The sequence below is a fragment of the Rattus norvegicus genome, chromosome 7 (genome assembly GCF_036323735.1).
Source record: "Rattus norvegicus strain BN/NHsdMcwi chromosome 7, GRCr8, whole genome shotgun sequence".
NCBI lineage: Eukaryota > Metazoa > Chordata > Mammalia > Rodentia > Muridae > Rattus > Rattus norvegicus.
This window is the reverse complement of record NC_086025.1, coordinates 112,556,545-112,580,994: the sequence shown is the minus strand read 5'-3', so window position 1 is coordinate 112,580,994 and position 24,450 is coordinate 112,556,545. Positions and strand designations below refer to the sequence as shown.

The window sequence follows — 24,450 nt, the reverse complement described above, 5'->3', positions numbered from 1 at the left end:
CCCAGCCTCCTGCTGAGGTGAAAGTGACTCACAGTTGGCAAAGGAAGCCAAGGACATTCTGTGACTTGGGGCCATCCCAGCCTTCCAAGTGCCCAAGTTAATGAAAAGGCAATACTTCATTCACAGAGTCAGTAAGAACTGGTGTGGGGCAGGCATGGGCAGACAGAGCTAGCATCTCCTACATAAATGAGGAAAAAGCCCGGGCTCTGGTCCTGGTCTTCTATAACCTCAGCTCTAAAATGGCAGTGACGGTTGATGACATCAGCACATAGGAAAGACGTCAGAGCGCTGCATCCTTCCATGGCTCTGTGATCTCTGCCAGCAGCTATGGCTCAGTACATGCCACAACCACAGACAAGTCAAGCACTCTTCCACTCCATTTCCCAGCTCAGCCCTCAACCCTCAGCACACCCGAGGTTCCTGCCATGCCCAGAGTCAAAAATACGTGGATTCTAAGAATCAGATTTGGAGGCTGGATAGTGGTGGTGCACACCTTTAATCCCAGCACTCAGGAGACAAAGGCAGGTAGATCTCTGTGAGTTTGAGGCCAGCCTGGCCTACAGAGCTAGTTCCAGAGCACTTAGGAAGCAACCTCCCTAGTTTTAAAGGCAGGCTCCTGTGGCCCAGGCTGGCAAGGGTCTCCTGGATCTTTGGGTCCCAGGCTCACCTGGCTTATTGAGAAGGCACCGGAGTTCAAACTCCACATCAGCCTGGCGCTGCTCCAGGTTCTGCTGCTTGAAGCTGAAGGGTGGGATGAAGAGGCAGTGAACGCTCATCTGCAGGCAGTGCCGCCATGGCAGACGGCACAAATTCCCAGTTCCCCTCAGACCCGGCGGGAAGCAGGCAGGGCAGTCAGGACTCACACATAAATGAGCTCCGACTCTCGCCGCACTAGTAGATGCTTCTCGTGAATGAGCTTGAACCAGTCCACCAGCATGTCGTCCTCGCTGCCTTCTGGAAGCCAGAACCCCACTAAGGCCAGAGCTGGCATCCCTCACAGCTCCGCACTCCCAGGTGGAGGGGCTCCCCTCAACCCACAACCCTCAGCCAGCTCCTCTTGGCAGCTCCCTCACCATTGGCTCCACCACGCAGCTTCTCCTCCAACAGAACTCCGCTGTGCTCCAGGGCATCCAGCTGGCGCTCAATACTGTCCATCTCACCATAGATGTCCTCTTCAGGAATATACTGGTCAGCCTGGACCTGCCCAGTAATGTTCTGGTCACTTAAAGAGCGGTGGCTGTCCCCTCCACCGGCTCTCCTCCAGCTCACAGGGTCCCCTAGCACTGCAGGCTCTAGGAACCCAGGTCCTGTCCCAAAGTTGCAGGACAAGAAAGCACCACGGGTGTGAGGAGTGGGGATGGCCATGAACCCTCCAAGTCAAGGTCTGACAAACTCCCCATGAGAGGTTCAAGTAAGTCCTTGCTCCAGAGGGAAGCCTCCCCTGCCCTGTCACTCAGGAGGGGTTTCTTTGTTGGGCAGTGAGCTAGTGGAACAGGTTAGGGAGAAGCCCGGAAGCTCCCTTCTGAGAAGCACAAGTTTCTCCCACGGTTACGCTCTGCACTTGAACTGTTACACACAAACACCCACCCACTGCTCCTGGATAGCAGGATCCCTAGGCTCGGGTCAGCCTTCCTATTGGGCCATTCACAGGTCCCAGAAGCCAAAAGCTGCTGAGGGGAGGGTGCTGGGCCTAGGCCAGATGGGTTTTAGGGTCCCTCTGCTGGCACCTTGCGCTTGATTAGTGGAAAGCCATGTCCAGGGGCAGGTGGCCTCACAGGCTTGGCTCCTTTGGTGGCCTTCCTTACAGTTGGAGATGTGGAGGGAGATGGTTTCCGGTTGAAAGGATTCTCCTTGCAGGAAGACTAAAAGTAGGCATGAGAGACAGTTCAATCAGAGAAGTGTGATCATACAGGACTATGGAAAGCAGGTCAGGACACAAGTGGCAGGAGGGAGGGTCAGGCAAGAACAGAACCTCCCAAGCTCCATCTTTCCACACTCATTCAGCTCCAGTTCCACGTCCAGACTGCTCCCCCAATGAGCTCTCACACCTCACATGGCTGTCTGCTCATCCAGACTGCTCCCCAATGAGCTCTCACACCTCACATGGCTGTCTGCTCATCCAGACTGCTCCCCAATGAGCTCTCACACCTCACATGGCTGTCTGCTCATCCAGACTGCTCCCCAATGAGCTCTCACACCTCACATGGCTGTCTGCTCAAGGGCATGGCTGGGTGAATCGGCTCTGTCTGAGCCAGATGTGGTGGCCGAGCAGAGAGACTGGGGTCGGGGCAGAGGGAGAGAGGTGGGGGGAAGGGGAGGGAGAGAGAAGAGGCAGAGGGGGAGAGGGGCAGAGGGGGAGAGGGGCAGAGGGGGAGAGGGGCAGAGAGGCAGAGAGGCAGAAGCAAAGGCAGGCAGATCACTGTAAGTTCTAGGCCAGCCAGGTCTACATGGTGGGAAAAATAAAAAAAACCCTTCGTCTGAATGCAGGAGCTGGGGCTGAAAGATTGAGCAGAGATTAGAGGGTGGGGAACTAAAATAAACTGAACTGTTAGACACAGACTCCCACCCACTGCTCCCATAAACATGCGTGTCATGTGTGTGGGACTGTCCAAAATGCAGAGCTAAAGGAAGGTAGTTTGTTGATTTGGTTTTCCGAGACAGGGTTTCTCTGTGTAGCCCTGGCTGTCCTGGAACTCACTCTGTAGACCAGGCTGCCCTTGAACTCACAGAGATCCACCTACCTCGGCCTCTTGAGTGTTTGAGCACCGCCACTTAATTAAATAGTTTAAAAAAAAAAACAGAAAAAAAAATAAAAGAGGGCTAGAGAGATGGCTCAGTGGTTAAGAGCACTGACTGCTCTTCCAGAGGTCCTGAGTTCAATTCCCAGCAACCACATGGTGGCTCACAACCATCTGTAATGGGATCTGATGCCTTCTTCTGGTGTGTCTGAAGACAGCTACAGTGTACTCATATACATAAAATAAATCTTTAAAAAAAAAAGAGAGATGGGCTGGAGAGATGGCTCAGCGGTTAAGAGCACCCGACTGCTCTTCCAGAGGTCATGAGTTCAATTCCCAGCAACCACATGGTGGCTCACAACCATCTGTAAAGCGATCTGATGCCCTCTTCTGGTGTATCTGAAGACAGCTACAGTGTACTTATATATAATAAATAAAATAAATCTTAAAAAAAAAAAAAAAAAAAGAGAGAGAGAGAGAGAGCTAACAAACACAAAGCCTTGGGTTCTAGACCTGGTACCAAACACACATAAAGCCTCACTTGTTGCTTGCCCCTTTACAGCTGAGCTATGTTTCAGAGGGGTTATGTTCCCAAGGGCCCAGCAGCATCATGGAGGAGCAGCTTCCCACCTAGGGACAGAGACACTGTGGTCACCTATAACCCCCATTTCCCACTCCAACTGCTTTTGATATTCTCTCCTACTCTCAGGGGTGGGATTGGGTTCCTTAGGAGCACCCCTGGGGTTCTGCCTTCTCTCTCTCTCTGTAGTATCAACACCCAAAGGCAGTCCAGCCAAGCACAAGGCCTCTGAGCCCTTCCAGGCATTTTAAGCTGCAGAACAGCCTCAAGGCAGCCTTCCATACAGCCATGCTTGCAGTACAAATGGAGCTGGGTAGGCTGCACAGATGGCTTAATAGCTAAGAGCACATACTGCTCTTCCAGAAGACCAAAGTCAGGGTTCCAGCACCCACATCAGATGGCTAACAAACACCTGTCACTCTAGCTCTTGGAGATCAGACACGCCGCCGCCCCTGCTGGCTACCATCGGCACTGCACTCTCATGCATAAACCCACCCATAGATACACAGAATTTAAAATAAACACGAAAATCTATGAATAATGGTCTTGGGAGGGTACTTAAAGCTCCCCTAGCACTCCACTTGCCACCACCAAGATGCTCTTCAGACCAGTCTGGAAACTTGGCATGCTCAGTGGCTTATTATTAGAAGCAGGCCTCCTCGACGTCAATAGCAGGCGGCAGAGCCTGCATGAGTGGATGTGGCCCAGAGAGGGCCAGGCATATAGAAAAAGTGGGCCATCAATGCCAGCTACAAAGACAGCCGCCTTACATGTGTTGTAGAGCCACAATATGTATAAGACTGGACAAGCCCAGGTTCTGAGAAACAAATGAGCCTAGAACTACAGAACCCAGATGCCGAGAGAGGAGCCAGGAGATCCTCCTCACACCCACTTCATGTTGACAGGAGACAGAGACCAGCAAGGGCCCATAAAGGGTTGGGCCCATAAAAAAGGAGCCCAGGAGGTCCTGCACCCTTGAAACTGATGGGGGCTCACCTCGGCTCCTACAAAGCAGTGTGGCTACAAACGGGAGTCACTTCAAAACTTGCCAACCACACCATGGGCCCCTCAAGAACAGAGACCTGTGTCCTCAGGAGCCTACACACACAGGAGGTGGTCAGCGAGAGGTGCTGTCTCTACTGAAGGAGTTGTCTTTCCTGTTTGTGCTTCACTCAAGATTACATTCTAGAGCAATCATATGCCTGTCACCTTGTGTAGACTGGGTCCCGGAGAGGACAAGGACAGCATCCTAATGCAGTATGCTCAAGGCATGGCATCAGCGAAGCCAGTGAGTGCAGGGGTAGATGAGGTGTGGCTGACGGGCGGAGGGTGGACCGATCCCACCGTGTTAGTAAACCAACTGGTGAGCAGTGAGACAGAGGGGTGAACACGCACATTTGTATCTCACATGATGGTGTGCCCACTCAAGCAGGAAGATAGGCACCCTTGCCCTGTGAGGAGACGCACATCCACTGGCTGGAAGGAAGGCTGCTCTTGTCCCCCAGGAAGCACTCACCTTGATCAGCATCTGTGGTGAAGAGCTCCCCATGGGAGGTGCAGGGCTCTTCTGATCTCCAGCCAACAAGAAGGGCGTGGGGGTGGCACCACTGAAGGGCTTGGTGGAGTGGGTACCTGGGCTGCCCCTTGTCCTGGCCTGTGGCATTTGTTCACCACTAGGCTGCCCTAGCTCCCCAGAAGACGATAGGGAAGAGTGGGCTGAGGGGGTGACAGAGTTCGCAGATGTGCCAGGGGTGCCAGGCACGTGCACAGCAGGATCCGAGGAGCTCTTAGGCACGGCAGGTGGCTCCGAAGGCTCTGTATTGGCAGTGTGACTGGAACTCTCGGATGACAGACTCTCCACACTGAGGGCTGGTGACGGCGTTGCTGAAGGAGGTTCTGAGTGTGATAGGCGGGAGGCGTGGAGAACTGTTCAAACAAGTAAACCAGCAAGATCAAGCGGTGAACAGGACTTCTGTCCTGACCCAACACATCCTGCTCCCTGAACACCAAGCTTTTCCCCATCTGGAGGGCTAAGAGGCCAGAGAACACCAAACTCCTGTCAGGACCTATGTTACAAAGGCACTCCTTCAGACCCCACCTTGTATCCCCCGATGCTCTAGTGTGCTTCCTTGTGGCATATCTAAGTGTAGACCTGGCTGTCCTGGAACTCCCTCTGCAGACCAGGCTGGCCCTGAACTCAGAGACCTGCCTGCCTCTGCCTCCTGAGCGCTCAGATTAAAGGTGTGCGCCACCACCATGTTTGGCCCTAACCTAACCTCTCATCCAGCTTGACAGCTGCCTCTAGCCTGCCCCATGATCCTCCCGTTCCTAAGACTGCTCTAAAGCAAGCGCTGGGGCAGGTGGAGACTCTAGTACAAGGAAGGCAAGAAGAGTAAGGGTGGCCTGGGCCTCTGGAACAGAGCCTGGAAGGAAGACACCAGTAGAGGGAGGGGTAACCCTTGCTGCAGCCGGTGCTGGGCCAGGCACTGCCAGGTGTGGCTTTCTGCTCCTGCAGATGGCATGGCCACACCTCCACAGCCATCAGCATACTTCCCAGGTGAAGATGCAGACTCAGGGAAGAATTCTCCCTAGCTAGGGTCATCTTTGGACCTGTTTTTGTCCAACTTCGGAGCTCATGCCCCCATTACCCCAAACCCACCTAGCAAGGGGACTCAGACCGTGAGAGCATTTGCCTGTAATTGCTCCTAACAGGCACTTGGTCTCACTGAGCTTTAAAAGGCAGCCACAGGGGTTGGGGATTTAGCTCAGTGGTAGAGTGCTTGCCTAGCGAGCGCAAGGCCCTGGTTTCGGTCCCCAGCTCCAAAAAAAAAAGAAAAAAGAAAAAGAAAAAGAAAAAAAAAAGGGCAGCCACAGTCTAGGGGTGGGAAGGGGACCAAGAGCTTAAGACAAATCCGAGGTAAAGCTCAGATACATGGTGTGCCGTGCCAAAGTGACTACTAGGCAAGGAGAGGCAGGAGCTGACCTCTACCACGCTTTAGGAGACCAAATAGCCAAGTAGGAGCCACGCTGTTCAATGGCTGGAGAGACAGAGACCCAGAGAGGCAAGGTTCAAGTTAACCCCCACCTCGTACCTTTCAGAAGCCATGCCATGCACCTCCCTGACTCCCCCCTCCACTGCCTCACTGAATTAGCCTAACAGGAAGCCTTAAAGCTGGGGTGCAAACTCTGCCTCCAGTGCTTCAGCGTTCCCTGTGATGTGGCAGCAGTGCCGTCCCTCTCCTGGCCTGCTCTAGGATGAGATGGCAGACCATGTACCCCACAGTGTACACACAGGAAAGGAAGCTCCCTGCACTCACCAAGTGGGGAAGCACTGGGTGCTTTGGGGGCAGGGCGCTTCTTTGTCTTGGGGCTGCTGGTGGGGGTGATGTTGTACCAGGGGTGCAGGGACTTGGGGGTGGTCTCTGGTGGGGCTGGGGCAGGGCTGGGTACTGCTGGGACAGACGCTTCTTCTTCTTCCTCTTCCTCCTCAAAGGGGTTGTAGGGCTTGGGCTCTGGCTCAGCTGCTGGGCTTTTCTGGGTCTTTTCCTCCAGGCCTCCGTTCTCCACCTGCCTGCTGGCCTGACTCAGTGGCCCAGGACCACTGCTGGGGGGCAGTGGGGCTGGCTTCTTCTTTGGCTCTGTCTGTACCAATGTGATCCAGGGGGGGTCCTTCCTTGGTGCTGTCATCCTAGAGGGAGGCCAAGGCAAGTGTGGGGAAGAGAAGCTGAGCCCTCTATTCTCCCAAGCCCAGCCCCAGGGCCAGGCCAAGCACAAAGCTGAAATGGGTTACAACACCCACATTCCAATAGGGCACCCTGAGGTCCAGAGAAGACAAATCTTCAACCACAGTGCCACTGTTAATCTAGCCCCCAAAATGGGACTGAGTGACATTTAATGATGTCACCCTGTGCCTCAGGCTCATCTGTCCCATGGAGACATTACTAACATTCCCTGTCTCACGGGGCCATGGTTAGGGTCCAGTGAGTTCTACATCCTGCCCCTGAGTATGGTCACACATCAGGGGCTATACAAATGTTCACCAGGAGGACGCTGTAGCCCCTCTCAGGGCAGCCATCCTGATGAGGACAGCTCTCATCCGAAGCAAGTCCTCCCCACAGTGGGGTAGCAGAGAGTCAGACACAACAGCTAAGCTTTCCCGGGCTTTCTGGACTCTATGAATGAGGCCTAGACTCCCATGTCATGCATGAAGCACAGGCTTTCGGAGGTGAAGTAACTCTCCAGGTGGCTATCTCCACCTAGAGCACATGTCAAGGATGTGGCCTTCCTTCCTCAGCCACACAAGAGCCTCCTTGTGGGCCTAGGAAGTCCTTTCTGGAACTAGAAATACCTCCACCCCCACTGAGGCCTTTAGGGGGCCAGCATACCTCTCTGACAGCTTGGGTGTCCCTCTTGGCTTGGGAACAGGCAGTTCCTGTAGTCTTCCTAGATACGAAAGGACAGTTAGTCAGGCCTTCATAGCAGCTCGGGTGCTGTGACCTACCTGGCAGGTCACAGACCAGTGTGACCACAGCCCCTCCCTGCCCAGCTCTCAGGGAGATTAGACAATATGGAAGGTGAATGGGTGAATGATCAGTCAGAGGCTGTGGCCAGGCCTCTGGCAGGCCCGACTGCATGTTAGCTACGTCCCAAGCCAAATCCCCTCAGTCACTTCCTCTATACTAGGGTATCTACACAGGTGCCACCTTCACCTAGAAGCCTCCCTTGATTCCTGCTTCCATCCACCCCAGCAGTGTGTCTGCCCGTGCCTGTCACCCTCAGACACCGGTTCCTCCAAAAGAGTGCAAGAAGATCCAAACATTATCTGTGTCCCCAGTATCCAAACCTAGGCCAACCTCCAGAAGTGCTGAGCAGATTCAAGCACACAGAATGTTCTGGCACAAGTCCCCGGGTGCTCTCTCCCTTGCGCCTTCACTGCCTTGTCTGACTGATAAGGAATGCTCAGTGTATCTCAATTTCCAGAGTGTGACCCCATGAGCTCACACCATACATGGAGGTCATCTAAGAATACTCTGCAGACAGGAGGCCACAAGTTTCCACTGCAGTCCAGAGAAACTCAGGAGACCACCTGACCCCACTCCCCTCCCCAGACCCTTAGCTGGTTAGACCAGTGGTTCTCAATCTTCCTAAGGCTGCAATCCTTTAATACAGTTCCTCATGGTGTGGAGATCTCCAGCCATAAAATTATTTTTATTGCTACTTAATTTTGTTGCTGTTATAAATCATAATGTAATTATCTGTCTTTTCTGATGATTGTAGGCGACCTTCCTGTGAGAGGGTGGGTTTGGCACCCACAGAATGAAAACCACTGCCCTGGACAGATACCAGACAGACATGATGGGAGTAGAAGGCACCTGGGGTGAGCCTGGGGACAAGCCAGGAAACATGACTGACCTGAATACTCAGTCTCAGAGACACTGAGGACACATGTGTGTACACTTCCACACTCCAAACCACAAGACAGAAACAACAGGCACAGGGACAGTGGCGGGTGCCCTGTGGTTTGAGCTGTACCAGTTTGGAGACAGTGGCATAAAAAAGCACAAGGTGGCTAACAGGTAATGGAATCACACAGCACAAACAGGTACTGGCTCAAAAAGCAGTTCACAGGGCTGGAGAGATGCCTCAGTAGCCAAGAGCACTTGCTGCTTTTCCTGAGAACCTGAGTTCAGTTCCCAACACCCACATCCCATACCAGCTTACAACAACCCATAACCCCAGCTCCAGGGATCCAATGTGCGCCCTGCTTCTGGACGTGATAGGCACCTACACTCACAAGCGTGCACACGCGCACGCGCGCGCGCGCGCGCACACACACACACACACACACACACACACACACACACACACACACAGAGTTTAAAATAAATCTTTAACAAAGGGGGCATGCTGACAACATTCCTGGCTATTTACATGCCCACAAGCTGGAACACTGCACCGTCACTCAGTCACTCACCGTTAACAAGGTCACCGCTGACACTCTGCTCCACCATGCCATCTTGCTGTAGGCTAGACCGAGGCCGCGGTGTTGGAGGCGTTAAGGCTGAACTCTCAGAAGCCTTCCTGGGGGCAGGTGTGGGCCTGCTAACAGGGGGACTGGCCAGGTCCTGGGGCTTGCTGGGAAGAGGTGGCTTGGTCAGGGTGTGGGGCTGTACCTCAGAGCTGGCCTGGAGCCCATCTGCCTCAGCGGCCACCACAACCACGCTCTTGCTCAGGTCACTATCCTCTCCATCCTTGGCTTCTGCTGCCGCCGCCGGCTGTTGCTTTTGCAGTGAAAGGGGCCTAGTTCCTGACCGGCCTCCCAGCCCCAGCCTGGTGCAGCGTTCTGCACACACAAAGGTGCCTTCCTCGGGCCCACTACTGTAAGAGCCTGGGACCAACGTGCTGGAGCACTGCCGACATCTGCAGAGGACAGGGCAGGTGTTCCCTGAGCAGGGCAGGCCAGCTGGGCCCTGGGTAAGCCCTCTTTCAGAGACCAGAGTTATTCCCTCACTCCCTCCTTCACCTACCAGACCCTTCCTGGCTCCAAACCCTCACTTCCCAGAAAAAAAAAAAAAAAAAAAACAACCAGGGCAACTGTTAGCATTAGAGGGGAACAATAAACCATGTCAAATTAGCAAGAGGAATTGTGAAACCCGCTTGTACTGAAAGGGGAAGAGGTGATGGCGGCCCAGGGGACAATGCCACCAACCAGTGACTCAGGAAGTCAGCCTGGCTTTCCACCTACCAGGTTTGTTTTGGTGAAGTTTTTGCTTGATTTGTTTTTTAGGGCTGGGGACTGTGGCCAGGGCCTCAAAAATTGTTAAAGCCGCCTGCTGTCCTGGGCCACAGCACAGGTTTATTGATTTGGGGACAGAACCCAGTGTCTTATAAATACTAGGTAAGTGCTCTAGGATCCTAGTCACACCCCGGTCTCAGGCTGGATTGTTTTTAATGAATACATACATATTAGAATAAAATACAATGTATCTGCAGGAAGCTCTTGTACAGGCTACCCATTTACTGCACAAGTTTCCCGCCATAAATTTATATCTATTAACATCATGCAAATTTACTTATTAAGATTTATTTATTTTATGTGTAGGACTGACTGTTTTGCCTACATGCATGCCTGGTGCCAGAGGAGGCCAAAAGAAGTTATCAGATCCCCTGGAACTAGATTAGAGAAGGTTGAGAGCTACCGTGTGGATGCTGGGGTAGAACCTGAGCCCCTGAAAGAGCAGCCACTTTCTTAACTGCCAACCCTTCTCTTCAGCCCGTCAAATGCATTTTTTATTTTTATTTTTTTTAAAGATTTATTATTTATTATATATGAGTACACTGTAGCTGTCTTCAGATACACCAGAAGAGGGCATCAGATCTCCTTACAGATGGTTGTGAGCCACCATGTGGTTGCTGGGAATTGAACTCATGACCTCTGGAAGAGCAGTCGGGTGCTCTTAACCTCTGAGCCATCTCTCCAGCCCCAAATGCATTTTTTAAAAGTCAGGTATGGTGATGCACAATTCTGGTGGGTTTTTTGTTGGTGGTGTTGTTGTTTTTAAAGTGAGACAAGGTCTCACTATGTGGCCCTACCTGTCCTGTAACTCACTATGTAGACTAGGCTAGCCTCAAACTCACAGAGATGTGCCTGCCTCTGCCTCTTGAGTGCTGGGATTAAAGGCATGTGCCACCCCACAAGGTTATGCACACCTTTATCATAGCACTTTGGAGATTGAGGCCAGAAAATACCAGTTCCAGGCTAGCCTGGGCTACATAATGAGGCTCTGACTGAAAAACAGAAAAAAGAAAAAAGTAAATCCTTATCCTGGGAGTGTAGCTCAGTGGTTGAGTGCTTGCTTGCTCACCAGGCACAAGACTGGGCTCAGGTCCTAGCACCACAAAACCAAACAAACTGGCAATCCCAGAAAAATCACTTAAATTAAAGTCCTTTGTCTTTCAACAGAGTAGGGTGCATATCCTTTTGTGAGCACCAGGTAGTTAATTCAGGAGCACTGAGAATGCAGCACAAGGGCTGGAGAGATGGCTCAGCAGTTAAGAGCACTGACTGCTCTCCAGAGGTCCTGAGTTCAGTTCCCAGCAACCACATGGTGGCTCACAACCATTTGTGATGGGATCCCATGCCCTCTTCTGGTGTGTCTGTTGATGGCTATAGCATACTCATATAAAAATAAATTTAATAAAAAAAGGGGGGGCTGGAGAGAATGCAGGCACAAGTCCTGAGCCCTGAGCTCTAACAATGTCGGGACTGGGCACAAAGCTCTGTGCTGGGAGGCTTGCCTAGCTCAGGTGTGGGCCTGGGTTCAAGCCTCAGCACCTCAGAAAAGGCTGTGGCTGAAGAGGCGACTCAGCATCTGTGGGCACCTGTTGCTCTTACAGAGGACCAGAGTGTGGTCCTGAGCTCCCACACCACACCGGGCAGCTTACAACTGCCTGTAACTCCAGCTGGCCTCCAAGGGCATCCACACACACATGGCAGAGGCTCCCACAGTCATATACACATGCACACAAATAGATAAATCTTCAAAATTGAGACCTGGAGGGAGAGCCAGTGACTGGGCAGGCCTTCTTCTTCTAAGACATAGTTTGTCCCTCTATAAATAAGGTGAGGACAGGCTGAGCACTCAGCCATAAACCGGGTATAGTGGGTGCTGACCCCGAGGGAGCACCCTCCCAGGTGCTGGGGAGACATGCCCCGCCCATAGCACTCACCCGAAGCAGTGCCGGTGGTAGAGCCTGCCCTCCCCGCCCATAGCACTCACCGGAAGCAGTGCCGGTGGTAGAGCCTGCCCTCCGCCAAGTACCGCTGCACCAGGTGCACCCTCTGCCCACAGGCTGCGCATGCACTGCTGGGGGGCTGCGGTTTGCCCTGCTCGGACAGGCTGTCTGGGGAGAGGTCATCACCCTGCAGGGAATGGGGTACAGTTACCAGCCATATTGCTTCTGTTGTCCCCTTCCCATCCCCATCACAGCTGTGTCCCTCAAATGTACATCACGCTCCATGGTGCTACCACATGAAGATTAGGGTCCTAGGAGGAGCAGAGGACAGGAGACTGTCACCTTCTGCCACATGAGGTAGCCAAAGCCCAGAAAAGGGTGACTTGTTTAACATCCCAAGTAAGGAAACAGAGAAGGCCAGACTTCCGGCTTCCAAGGAAGGGCCCCTGCCCCAGGGAAGGCAACTCTCAGTGTACAGTCCCTCCTGGTAGCTGTTCTAGCCAACCCTCCTTTCCTCTGGGTGGCCTCTGGCCCTTGGTCCTCCATCAGCTTCTCTGGGCATTCTCTCTAAAGCTTGTGAAAAGCTGATGCCCTTTGGAGGTGGGACTAGCAATTTTACTGAGTGACCTTGGACAAAGGGCCATACCTCGCTGAGCCAATGTTTCCTGTCTGGACAACAGGGCCTGAGAGACTGTGGCCTGCTGTGGGGGAGCCTTCGTGAACTCTCCCTGAGTGGTTCAAACCTCAGACCCCACAGAGTACAGGGAATATTCCTATCACTGTGTGTCATTGTTAACAAACCTCCTGATAGTCCCATGACAGCAAGGGCGGCATGAGCTCTGTCCATTCCATTACTGAACCTGACTCACTCAAACTCTAGGGAAAACATTCGGGTTCCCTGCCACAAAATAGGGCTGGCGGGCTAGCGCCCTGGCCCTGGGAACCAACAGGACAAGAACAGGGAACACCCTCTGAATATCCTCAGAGCCAACCAACTTCCTCCCACAATGGTCACTGTCATGACCCTGTGCCCCTCACCTACTCTTCCACCCAAGAAGTCTGCCTACCTGAGCCTCCTCTCCTGGCTGCACAGCAGGTGATGTGGATGTGGGGGAGGGGGCTGCTGGGTCCTTTCCTGGTTTGGGTGGTGAGGCAGCAGCTACAAGACAGGGAAGACCCTGAGGCAGGCACAGAAGCAAAGCCCAGGGAGGAGTCAACCCTCCCAAAGTCTACAGCCACCCCCTCTGGGCAGAGCGCTGGCTGCAACGAGACTCCATGTAACAGAGCAGAGAACACTTTCATTCTGAAGCCATGTGCCAGGCAAGCCACACGCTCAGCCCAGCTGAGTCCCCCCTAAAATGGAGCCAGGGGTTCCCACTGTGCAGGGCATGGGTGCAGCAGGCCAGGCGCCCCCAGCTTTCTTCGCACTGAGGCAAAGGGATGAAGCCTGACCTGAAGGAAGTGGCCTACTTCCAACAGTCACCTGCCTATCTCCAAGTGAGAGATGTGGCCTGGAGTCAGAGGAAACTCCCACACACACAGGGCTTTCCCCAGACCATCTCCCTCTTCCATCAGCTCTGTCAGTTGTGAACCTCCTGTACCCAAGGAGTAAAACGAAACCCAACCTTGAATTTCTTGAGAAGTGTGTATCACAAAATGGTCCCTGTGTGGTAATTTTAAGAGTCAATTATCGGTGGTAATGGTGGTGCACGCTTTTAATCCCAGCATTTGGGAGACAGAGATGGGAGGATCTCTTGAGTTCAAAGTCAGCCTGATCTACAAAGTGAGTTCTAAGGCAGCCAGGGCTACACAGAGAAACCCTGTCTCCAAAAAAAACCCAAAATAATAATAATAATAATAATAATAATAATAATAATATTGATGATGATAACAGGCTAGAGAGGTGACTTAGAGGCTAAGTGCTCTTACAGAAGACCTGGCTTGAGTTTGTGCACACACATGACCGCTCACCACCACCTGTAACTCCAGTTCCAAGGGATCCAATGCCCTTCTGGTCTCCTGCAGGCTACTAAACACACATGATATACAGACACACATCAAGCACACACATATACATACAAAACAAATATTTATAACGATGATAATACAATTCAATTGAATACAAGTTCCTTACGGAGATCTGCGGTAACACATTCAGCAAACCCCTAGTCCCAGGCCTTAACGGCACCCTGCAAGGACAAAGCAGGTGACATTTAGCTGAGCAATGGAACAGGAGAGAAACATCTGCTCAAGACAAAGGCCATCGTGTTAGACGGGGAAGGAGTGATTCCTAAATCTTGTGTCACTCACACACGTGTGTGAATTTGGGAGTTTGGCGGAGAATGTATTTATTTTTTTGTTTTGTTTCATTTTATTGAGATAGGGTCTCACGATATAACTCTGACCTGGATTTCATTCAGTAGACTAGCCTGGCTTTGAACTCTCAGAGATCTGCCTGCCTCTGCCCCTTTCATGCCTGGCTGAAATGCTCATCTTATTGTGAGTCCTGTGACAGAGTTTGGAAACTCAGCAGCCTAGACAGCTCCCTGCCAAGGTTCTCTTGGAGAGGTCTCTTCCTCCCAGTTCCCCAGAAGCACAGACCCATTCTGCTTTGGCCTGCCATGTGCCTCCTCAGATCGTCACAGCTGCCTAGGCTGTCTGCTGCTCACTTCAAATCCCACTGCAAAGGCCCTCCCAGACCAGAGGAGAGCAGCCTGCTCTCCCCAGTACACTCTGCCTTCCATTCAGCTCCTGAGAAATGTACTACTAAAGGCTTTCTTTCCCTTCCTCCAGCATGATACAACAGTCTCTGAAACTTCCTCTCTTCCCAAAAAACAACACAGTGCCTGGCACACAGCAAGGACTCTAAAAGCCTGAGAAAGTGCCCGGTGCTAGGGCAACAGTTGTACAGACAGAGATGGTCTGCAGGGGAAGGAGGAAGATGGTGGCTGGAACAACAGCTCAGTACTAGGGTGCTTACTTACATTGTGTAAGGCCCTGGGTTGTACATACATAGTATATTCTGTGTGCTCCCCAGAAGAGGCTCCTGGAGCACACGGCAGCAGCTACTGTACAGACAGGAAAGAACTGGCCATATACCATACACACACACACACACACACACACACACACACACACACACACACAGAGAGAGAGAGAGAGAGAAAGTACAACACAGGGCCATCTGGGGAAGAGAACAGCCTCTAGGGTTGGAACACACCACGGCAGTGGCAAATGGGATAAAAAGGGTTAGTGTCTAGGGGTTGACTGACATAAAAGATACAAACTGTACCTTTATCAATGAAACCTCACAGCATAGCCCAACCTTGCAAGCAGGTCTAGGAAGGGCCCTCTAGGAAGGAAGGGCTTACAAGAGATCCATGGTTGTCCACAAAGACCACTGGGGGGAATAAAGTGACAAACGTGACTACAGTCATCTGTAGCCCTGCCTCAGAAGACTGAAAAAGAAGCAGCCAAGGTTTCAGGCCAGTCTGGGCTACATGGAGAGCCCATTTGAAAGGGGTGGGGCAAAGGCGAGGGAGCAGAGCAGCCTGGGAAATGATCAGGGTCACAGTCCTTCCGTGGTTCCTGACTGTTATGCAAGCTAAGTGTACAGACACGGTGCTCCTCTGTTACGATGGGCGTCCATCCAATATAACCATCAAAGTCACAGTCACGAAACTGTGCCACCCAGGCCGGAGACAAGTGAACAACAAATCCCGACTCCTAAACAACAAGGCACACACGCTCTCCACAAAGCCCTTTTACTCCTCAGAGCAACCGTGCGTGCGAGGTGGGCTCTGTGCGCAACCCTATCACAAAGGGGAAATGGAGGCTCACGTTCCTCACAGACTAAAGAAGTGAAGGGAAAATTCTGAGCCTACGCTCTTATCTCCGTGCCACCAGTGACTGTGGGGTCTCCCAGTGCAGTTGTCCTCTGCACATGCAGATCTATGCCTAAGTCAGCATATGCATCCCCGTTTGTGTACCCAATTACTTAAGACTTTACGGTTTCCTGTTTTGAATATGTGGGTGTGTATGCGTCTACACGTAGGTTTGTGCACAGGAGTGCAATGCCCGTAGAGTCATAGGCACTTGGGAGTTGCCTGGCCGAAGTGCCGGGAACTGAACCCAGTCTTTGTTAACCGCTGAGACATCTCTTCAGCCCTTAATTTATTCTTTCACATAACACTTTTATATTTATTTACTTGGGGTGGAGGGGTGGCCAGGGCTTGAAAGAGCTATGGTGTATAGGTGGAGGTCAGAGGCATATTCGGTAGTCAGTTCTCTCCTTCCACCATGTGGATTCCAGGATTGAACTCAGTCATCAGCCTGGGTAGTAGTGCCAGCTCAAAAACCTGATCTGATTTGATTTTTTTTTCTTTTTTCTTTTTTTTTTCAGAGCTGGGGACCGAACCCAGGGCCTTGCACTTGCTAGGCAAGCGCTCTACCACTGAGCTAAATCCCCAACCCCTGATTTTTTTTAAAGGCAAGATCTCATGTCTCCCAGGCTGTGCAGCTGACGGGATTTTGAACTTCTGACCTTCCTGTGTCCGTCTCCAAATGCTGGGATTACTGCTGTGTGAGCAGCCATCACTAGTTTCTGTGGTACTGTGGACGGAAGAGTCTTATGCATACGAGCACACATTCTGCCAACTGAGGTACATTCCCAGCCCCTGCAACATGTTGCTTTGTTTGTTCTTTTGTATTTTATTTCTTTCATTTTTTTGAGACAAGGTCTCACAATGCAGCCTGGCGGGCCCAGAACTCCTTTTGCAGAGCAGGCTGTCCTTGAACTCACAGAGACCAGCCTGTCACTGCCTCCTCTGAGCTGGTATATAAGCCTGTGCCGTCATCCTCAGCCTTTTTAAAGAATATGTTTTTATTATTTTATTATGTATGCCTGTGTGTCTGTTCATGTCTGATGCTTGTAGAGGTCAAAAGAAAGCATCCACACATAGCTGTGGGCCTCCACGTGCATGTGGGTGCTGGGTCCTCTGAAAGAGCAGACTGTACTCCTAACCATTGAGCCATCTCTCTAGCCCCACCCCATTTAAAGAGACAGACTGGATGTTCCCCACACGGAGCAGATACAGGAAACATGGCCCATGTGAGGCTACTGAGAGCCCAGTGGCAGCACCTGCCCAGTGCAGGACTCAGGACACCCAGATCCTCAGCCCTGCCCCTCAGCTTTTGTGCTGGGTTCCTGACCTCTTCAATTCCCCTTCTTTGGACTCACTTCCCCTATGCAGAGGGGAGTCCCACACTGTCCCGGGACACTCAGAACCTGACCAGAACAGAAAGGAAGTCTTCCCCTCCTGGACGCACTCCTCCAGTGTCTAATTCTCAAGCTGAGGAGGCAGGCTCTGCAACAGCGCTGTGCAACAGCACAGAAGAAGAGACCAGCGTGGCAGGAAGAAAAAGCTGTGGAAAGTGTGAGGACAGGAAACGGCAGACAGGAAGTGCAGTGGGTGAGGAGAGGTGAACTCACAGATGAGCTCACCTGGGCTTAGTGCTTGTCTCCCCTATCCAGGCAAAGCAGATAGGGTTTGGTTCTGTGGCCCAGGCTGGCCTCAAACTTGAGGTGATCCCTCTGCTTCAGCCTCCCAAGGGTGGAGATTACAGGTGTGAGCAGGTTACCTAAACCATCGCTTGCTTAATGCAATAAATATGTGAACTAGGGAACCCACTGTCAGTGACTCAATGACAGGCTGTCTCCTGGCCATTTCTTTACTGTTCGGAAAAGAAGTAAACAGCTCAAGGCAGCCTCCCTGAAGGGCTGGGTCCCCTCTCACCTTGGCCAGAACTGGTGAAGTGGTTGTAGTACTGGGACACATAAGTCATGATGCTGAGACAGTCAGGGACACTCATGGAGACCATGTCATTGGGGTCCAGGAGAGCAGGGATGCCCAGTTCCTTTTCAGCCACTTCAAAGGCCTAGGGTGAAGTTAGGTGCAAAGGGGGAAACAGGAGCAGCCGCAGGGAAGAGAGGACAGAGATGGCAGTGTTAGTGAATACTTCAGACTAGTCCCAGCTCACTATAATGGGGACAGGGTGACAAAGGTATCATCCCCACGTGGTGGCCTGAAGGAGAGCTCTGCCGCTTCAGGGAAGGACATCCAGGGGAAGAGGTGAGGAAGGAGGAGAACCAGGGTCTCCTCTAGGACCTGCACCAGCCCCCTCACCAAATGCAGCGGCCCCCGAGAGACCCCTACCCTCTCCCACCACACCACAGTTGCTTCAATCTGTGTGAGGACTCACCAATCGGTTATTCTCGAAGACATTTTCCTTGGAGAGAGATTGGAAGTCACTGCAAGAGACAAGAGAACAGTCAAGAGTCATGATGGGCGTGAGGGCGGGGTCAGGAAGCAGGGGCGGGGTCAGAAAGGAGGTGGGAGCTTGACCTCAGGAACCTGTAGACTCCCTGCCCAGACTTGCAGAGCTGTCAGCTCTAAGTAGAGGAGACTGAGCCCTTGGAGGCACCCAAGCAAGGCCTGGGAAATCACTGAGAAGGGGTGGGCTCAAGCGAAGCTTCCACAGGAGGCTTTCTCAGTCAGTGGCAAAAAAAGACCAACCAAGCATGCCCATGTAGGTCTGAAGGTCACAGCAACTCATCTGACAGACATTCACCCTACTTTACAGAAGGTGCTGAGGTTCAAGAGGGGAAGCCAGCCAGCTCTGCAAGCCTGTGCCTTTGGAACGTCCTCTGAATGTCACAGACACACACGCCACACCTAGCAGAAAACCTGAAACCCCACCTAACTCCAAGAGGAATATTTCCTTTTCTGTTTTGTTTGTTTCATTAAGCTTATAGTATATATTTATTTTGTGTGTATGTGTGTGGATATATCTTCTTGTTTATTTACCTAATGTATGAGTTTTCACAGCATGCGTGTCTGTGCCTCTGTGCATGCCTGGTGCTCAAGAAGGTCAGAAGAGGGCACTGGGTTCCTTGGGACTAGAGTTACAGACACATGGGTGCTGAGAATTGAGCAAACTCTTAGGCCCCTCCACGTGGGGTTTTTAGTTTGTTTGATTGGGTTTGTTTGTTTGTTTGTTTTGAGGCAGGGTTTCCTGTGTAGCCCTCGCTGTCCTGGAACTCCCTCTGCAGACCAGGCCGGCCTCGAACTGCCTTCAGAGTGCTGGGATTAAAGGCATGTGCCGCTATGGCCCCCAGGCCTACATGTTTCTTAGTGGGGCCCAAATAGAAGTTAGAAACAGAGTAGAAAGGGACATAATCCAGACCTGGTAGTCAGCTGAGATGCTTGCTCTTGGGGACAGCTTCCTTACAGTAGATAGGCATCCCTACTTCCCTCGTAAGGGGTTTCGAAGCTTCTGAAGTGGGGCAGGTAAGCGGTGGCAAGACACATCCACAAACTGGTGTGGGAAACACGGGTGCCTGCTAGCTTCACCCATCTGTGGAAACCAGTGGGCTGGAGCATGCGCAGGTAGGACACCTGTGGGCTTGTTTGACTGTGTGACTGGCTGTGGGCAGGTCAGGAACCCTACCAGCCTCCGCTGCCCTGGAAACTCAGGGGAGCCTCAGCCCCTGCTCCCAGGCTGCAGTGAGGGCCAGCAGGATCTGAGAATGGCAAAGGTCTCCTAGATACAGCAAAGTGTGCAAGCTTTGCCACTGCTGAACCCTTTGCCTCAGTTTCCTGGTACCCAACATGGAAGGGGGGAAGGGGGTACTCCAAAACCAATGAGATCACGGTAACTTGTCTGGAAGGTTCAATCTGGTTTCCTCAGCAGTGTCCCTAGAAAGCTGGTTCACAGCTTGTCCCCATTGCTTCTGGGTGTTTAGGAAGTGATCTTGCGCATGCTTGTTGAAAGAATACAGAGCAATAACTGTTAAACTGTGGTAACTGGGACTGGGGAGGCAGCTTACTGGGGAGGTGTGTGAAGCACTTGCCACACAAACCTGAGGACCTCAGTTCAAGCCCCAGCACCATGAAAAATGCAGGCATGGTGGCACATGCTAGTAATCCGGATCCCTGATGCGGTAGACAGTCAATATAGCCAGATTAGCCAGCCTCTCGTCTCAGTATTTAAAAAAAAGGTAGAATATCATCACACTCACACACACACACACACACACACACACACACACACACACACACACAAACACGCATAAACACACACAATATTACACCTTCTTTTCCCTCAATTCCTTCCACTCCATCCCTATCCCTAAATGACAATGACATCTGGGTTTGGATAACACAGATCCTTCTTTTCAGAGAACTTCCAGAGGTTGAGAAAGTTCCCTTTGACTCTGGAGGCAACAAAAGCACAGAAATGAATGCCACATGGACTCTGATCTCACAGGGATTTAGAAAATCCTGGAGGAGAGAAGGGCCCCTCGCCAACACAGCACACACACACACACACACACACACACACACACACACACACACACACACACTCACACTGAGGCCTGGGCCAGCACCAGCAGCCTCAGAGCCCTGAACCACTTTGTCAAATGGCTTTGGCTTTCACCCAACCTCTGCTCTTACACAGATCTGCCCTTAAGTGCTGAGGGTATCATTCAGGGACTGCGAGCTTGCCTAGCACGCACATCTCTAACAAATAATGCATAAATACAGGACAGATAATTCTCTTCTCTGTGCTGTAGGAGGGACCTGGCCTCTCATGTAATGAGCATGGTCTAGGCCCCAGCCTCCCTAAGTAAATGGACAACTGGATTTGGTCTAGATGTCTGCTTGGGAGGAAACATGGCTTCACACTTGCCTCTTTGGATACCTGCAGGTTTTGAAAGTCCTCAGGTGGGGCCTTGAGGCTTCTCTTGTCTTTTGCCTTTTCCTTAGGAAGTGTCCCCTAGGCTCACATGTGTGTTACAGTAAGCTGGCATTGTACTGTTGCTGTTTCTCAAGACAAGGTTTCTCTGTGTAGCTCTGGCTGTCCTGGAACTCTGTAGACCAGTCTAGCCTGGAACTCAGAGATCCGCCTGCCTCTGCCTCCCAAGGTCCAGGATTAAAGGCTTGAGCCACCTCCCTGCTAGATTGTAGATTTGTACCTTGTTGGCTGAGATCTCCACTGCCAACTCCAGCGTGTGGAAGCAACTTTTTTTTTCTTTTCTTTCTTTCTTTTTTTTTTTTTCTTGGAGCTGGGGACTGAACCCAGGGCCTTGCGGTTGCTAGGCAAGCGCTCTACCACTGAGCTAAATCCCCAACCCCGTGTGGCAGTGACTCTAAACATACTTGTTTACTAGCTAAGGGGCTAAACAGTCCTTCCCACCCCTCACCACCTAATAGCACCTCTTCTAGTGGTTACAGTTAAATGCTTATTATCTCACTTAAAACCCTCACCACAGGGCTGAGGTAGGTCTTCTTATCAACCCCACCTTCCAGATGCCCAGAGAACCAATGATTTTCTCCAGAGCTTAAACATTAGCACCCGGTAGCTAGCACTTAGAGCCCGGGGTTCAGCACCAAGCAGCCTGACACCAACTCTCCTCCCTTGAGGCTCATCCTGACCTCCCCCTTAGGGTTAGTTCCCAGCAAAACCAGAAGACCACTGAGCCTCACCTCCAAGGCAGGGCCAAGCCCAGCATCCTCCTCCATTACTGTAAGCTCAAGGTCCGAGCCCCACAACCCTCCTCTGTTAGCACTGGGTACCGTGGCTGTAAAACCTGGCTCCCTTCTGCATCCACATGACCAAAACCCTATCTTCCTGGACCCCTAGACACTGGACCACTGAACACAGCAAACCAAGTTAGAGTTGGGCAATCCTTTCAGGGCCTTCCCACACACCCTGTCCTCCTACGGAAACAAGCCTGGGGCAAGGGAGCAGGAAGGGGGAGAGATGGTTCTGAGAGTTGGAGGAGCCCTCCCAGGGGGTTGTAAATAAAACAGTACCAACTGTTGTATTTGATTTATGAGATTTTCTACTGAAACCTGGAGCAAAAGGAAGACAGCACCAGATGAACCGCTGCTCTCAGTTTTATGAAGAAATAAATGAACGAATGAAAGAAAGAGGTTCCGGGGCTAAGGGAAGAAAGCTGACTAGAAGTCAGACCACCTTGGTTGTTCTGTGGGTCTGGATACGTTTTCTGGGGAGACCCTTCGGAGCAGCTGGAGCCCACTTTTCAGCTGGAAGCTACAGATTGGCGACTATGAACTGTACTAGTTTTCCCCTGCCTGGCTCCCATTCTCTGCCCATCTTTGTGCCCCACTGTGAACAGCAAAGCCATGGGGGTATACACCTCGACAGATTCCTAGTCGACGTGGTTTGGGGAAGTCAGGTATCCACAGTCACCTGACAGCTATTTATCTAGGAACCCTGTGCCACAAATAGTAGGTTAGTGCCCTACAGAGTTATCTGCCCAAAGCGCCTTACAGAAGCCTCCCTCCTCCATCCCTCTAGGTTCTTTGCACTTTAAATGTAAATGGCAAAACAGCTGAAGAGAGAATTAAAACTAATGACCCATATTCCCACGGGAGTCCCACAAAATATGGGACTTACAGACGCTTATATAGAGAAGGAATGGGGTTAGGCTCCTAGGGGAGGGAAGGATGGGGAACTGAATAAAGCTGAGGCCCGCAAGCTTCTCAGGTAGGAAGTGATCTGGAGCAGCATTCTTCCTGAGGACCCTTCCGGTAGGTGCCCTTACAGATGTAAATTCCTATTGGAAAGAAGACAGACTCCCAGAGCACCCAGCTCACACCAGCTCGAACTCAGAGGAAGCCTAAGTGGGGGAGTGGCATATTCTCATCTCCTACAACCAAGTTTGGGAGTACTATGCTCTGACGCCAATGGAGGAAGAGAAGCTCAGTATGTCTGCTGGAGCCTAGAGTAGGGACGTCCCTAAGGAGAGGTCAGAGTTCCCTCTTAGAGGTCAGAGCCTGTCACCAGTGGCCCGAGGTAGGGGAAGGGGTGCACGGTCTTGGGGTCTTGGTGGCCCTGCTCCGCGTTCAGAGGCGGCGGGTATGAGGTCCCGGACCTCTCAAGGCGGCGTGTGCCACCGCGTCACTGAGGGGGGCGGCGGTCCCCAGCCCCGCGTGCTCGCTCGCGCGCCCCGGGCACTCACAGCAGGTCGGGCCGGTGCCGGTGCAGGATGGCGCAGAAAGCCAGGCCGTCCCGGAAGGAGCTGCTCAGGTCGCGGATGTCCACGCCGCGGTAGCCCTCGCACTGGCGGCGACACCAGGCCAGGAGCGCGCCCCGCGGCCCCGCCATGGCAGGCCGGGCTCGGACGGCCCGGACTGGGACTCGGACTCGGGCTGCGGTTCGTGTGGCTCCCACTCGGGGTCAGGTGGCACTAGGCTGGCGCTCGGGCTCCGGCGGGGCCAGTTTCCGGCTGTGTCTGCGGCGCCGCTCGGAGGTCGGGGCGCCACCGGCGGCCGGGGCGGGGCCTCGGTGTCCTCGCTCGGCTCCGGCGCGACTAGGGCTGCGGACTCGGCTCCCGACCCCGCCCGGCCAGCCTGCCCCGACCTGCCCGCGCAGCCTCCGCCCCGCGTGGCCCGGCCCGGCCGGCCGCCGCTTACTCACCGCGGCCCGCTGTCCTCATTGTGGGCCGGCCATGGGCGCCCACCGCCTCCGTCCCCGCCCCTGCCGGCCCGCGTTGCGGGGGAGCGCGAGGAGGATGGGGCCCCACCCTGCGACCACGCCCCCGCCGTCGAGCCCCTTTCCCCGGAAGGGCGGACGCCCCACATAGCCCCTCTCTCTCCTCCAGACCGAGTCAACCCGTCCCGTGGAGAGCCCCTCTGGGAAGATGGGACAACTCCTTACTGGCTAGCCCCTCCCCAACGCCACCCCGCCGGCTCCCCAGGCCCTCCTACCCCAAGAGGCGGGACACTCCAGTCTCAAGCTCACCCTTAAGAACCTTCAGATTCTCCTCACTTCTCTGAACCACACCCACGCCTGGTCTGAAAGTCGAAGCATTTTTCCCACAGATCTCAAACCTCGAGATGGCCAGCAGCTTCTTTCCATGCCCCACCACCTCGATCGCCCGCCCCTCCCCCCACGGCCTGCCCAGGGGGACCCAAAAACCTTTATTACCATCAGCCTAGGGGACCCAAATCCCTTTACTACCACCAGTCCAGAGAGGTATGTAGTGACGGGCTGGAGACCCCACAACCAAGCTGGTCCTTTCTGGTTCCCCTTTTCTGGGTAAACCAGGGGATCTCGTGCGCACATACCCTTCTAGGGCCCTGTCCCTTCAACTTAATAGAATTGCGATGGGCTGGGCCCTTGCTGAAAGGACGTAGAAACAGATGACTCTATCTAATGGTGTGTTCTGGCCACAGCTCACTTTGAAAGCTCCTCTGCTTCATCGCCTGGTTTGCTGGTTTCTTCAAGAGCTCACCAGTAGACCCCTCCCCCAGAGGCCTCTCCTAACTAAGCCCAGGATGATGAATCAGCTGCAGAGATGGTGAC

At 52.8% G+C, this 24,450-nt stretch overlaps 1 protein-coding gene across 1 annotated transcript in view; it reads right to left on the bottom strand.

Annotated features, from left to right (window-relative positions):
- Micall1 (MICAL-like 1) overlaps positions 1–23,803 on the bottom strand; it is a 30,427-nt gene extending 6,624 nt beyond the window's left edge. The window contains exons 1-13 of the mRNA NM_001419632.1: positions 23,105–23,803; positions 18,316–18,364; positions 17,850–17,991; positions 13,122–13,213; positions 12,099–12,241; positions 9,293–9,738; positions 7,704–7,761; positions 6,636–7,006; positions 4,835–5,244; positions 1,728–1,862; positions 1,074–1,200; positions 864–954; positions 668–741 (exon numbers count right to left, since the gene is read on the bottom strand). Coding sequence (NP_001406561.1) covers positions 668–741; positions 864–954; positions 1,074–1,200; positions 1,728–1,862; positions 4,835–5,244; positions 6,636–7,006; positions 7,704–7,761; positions 9,293–9,738; positions 12,099–12,241; positions 13,122–13,213; positions 17,850–17,991; positions 18,316–18,364; positions 23,105–23,250 — 2,284 coding nt within the window. The 5' untranslated portion in view covers positions 23,251–23,803. The remainder of the gene's footprint in view (positions 1–667; positions 742–863; positions 955–1,073; positions 1,201–1,727; positions 1,863–4,834; positions 5,245–6,635; positions 7,007–7,703; positions 7,762–9,292; positions 9,739–12,098; positions 12,242–13,121; positions 13,214–17,849; positions 17,992–18,315; positions 18,365–23,104) is intronic.
- Between the last annotated feature and the right edge of the window lie 647 nt (positions 23,804–24,450).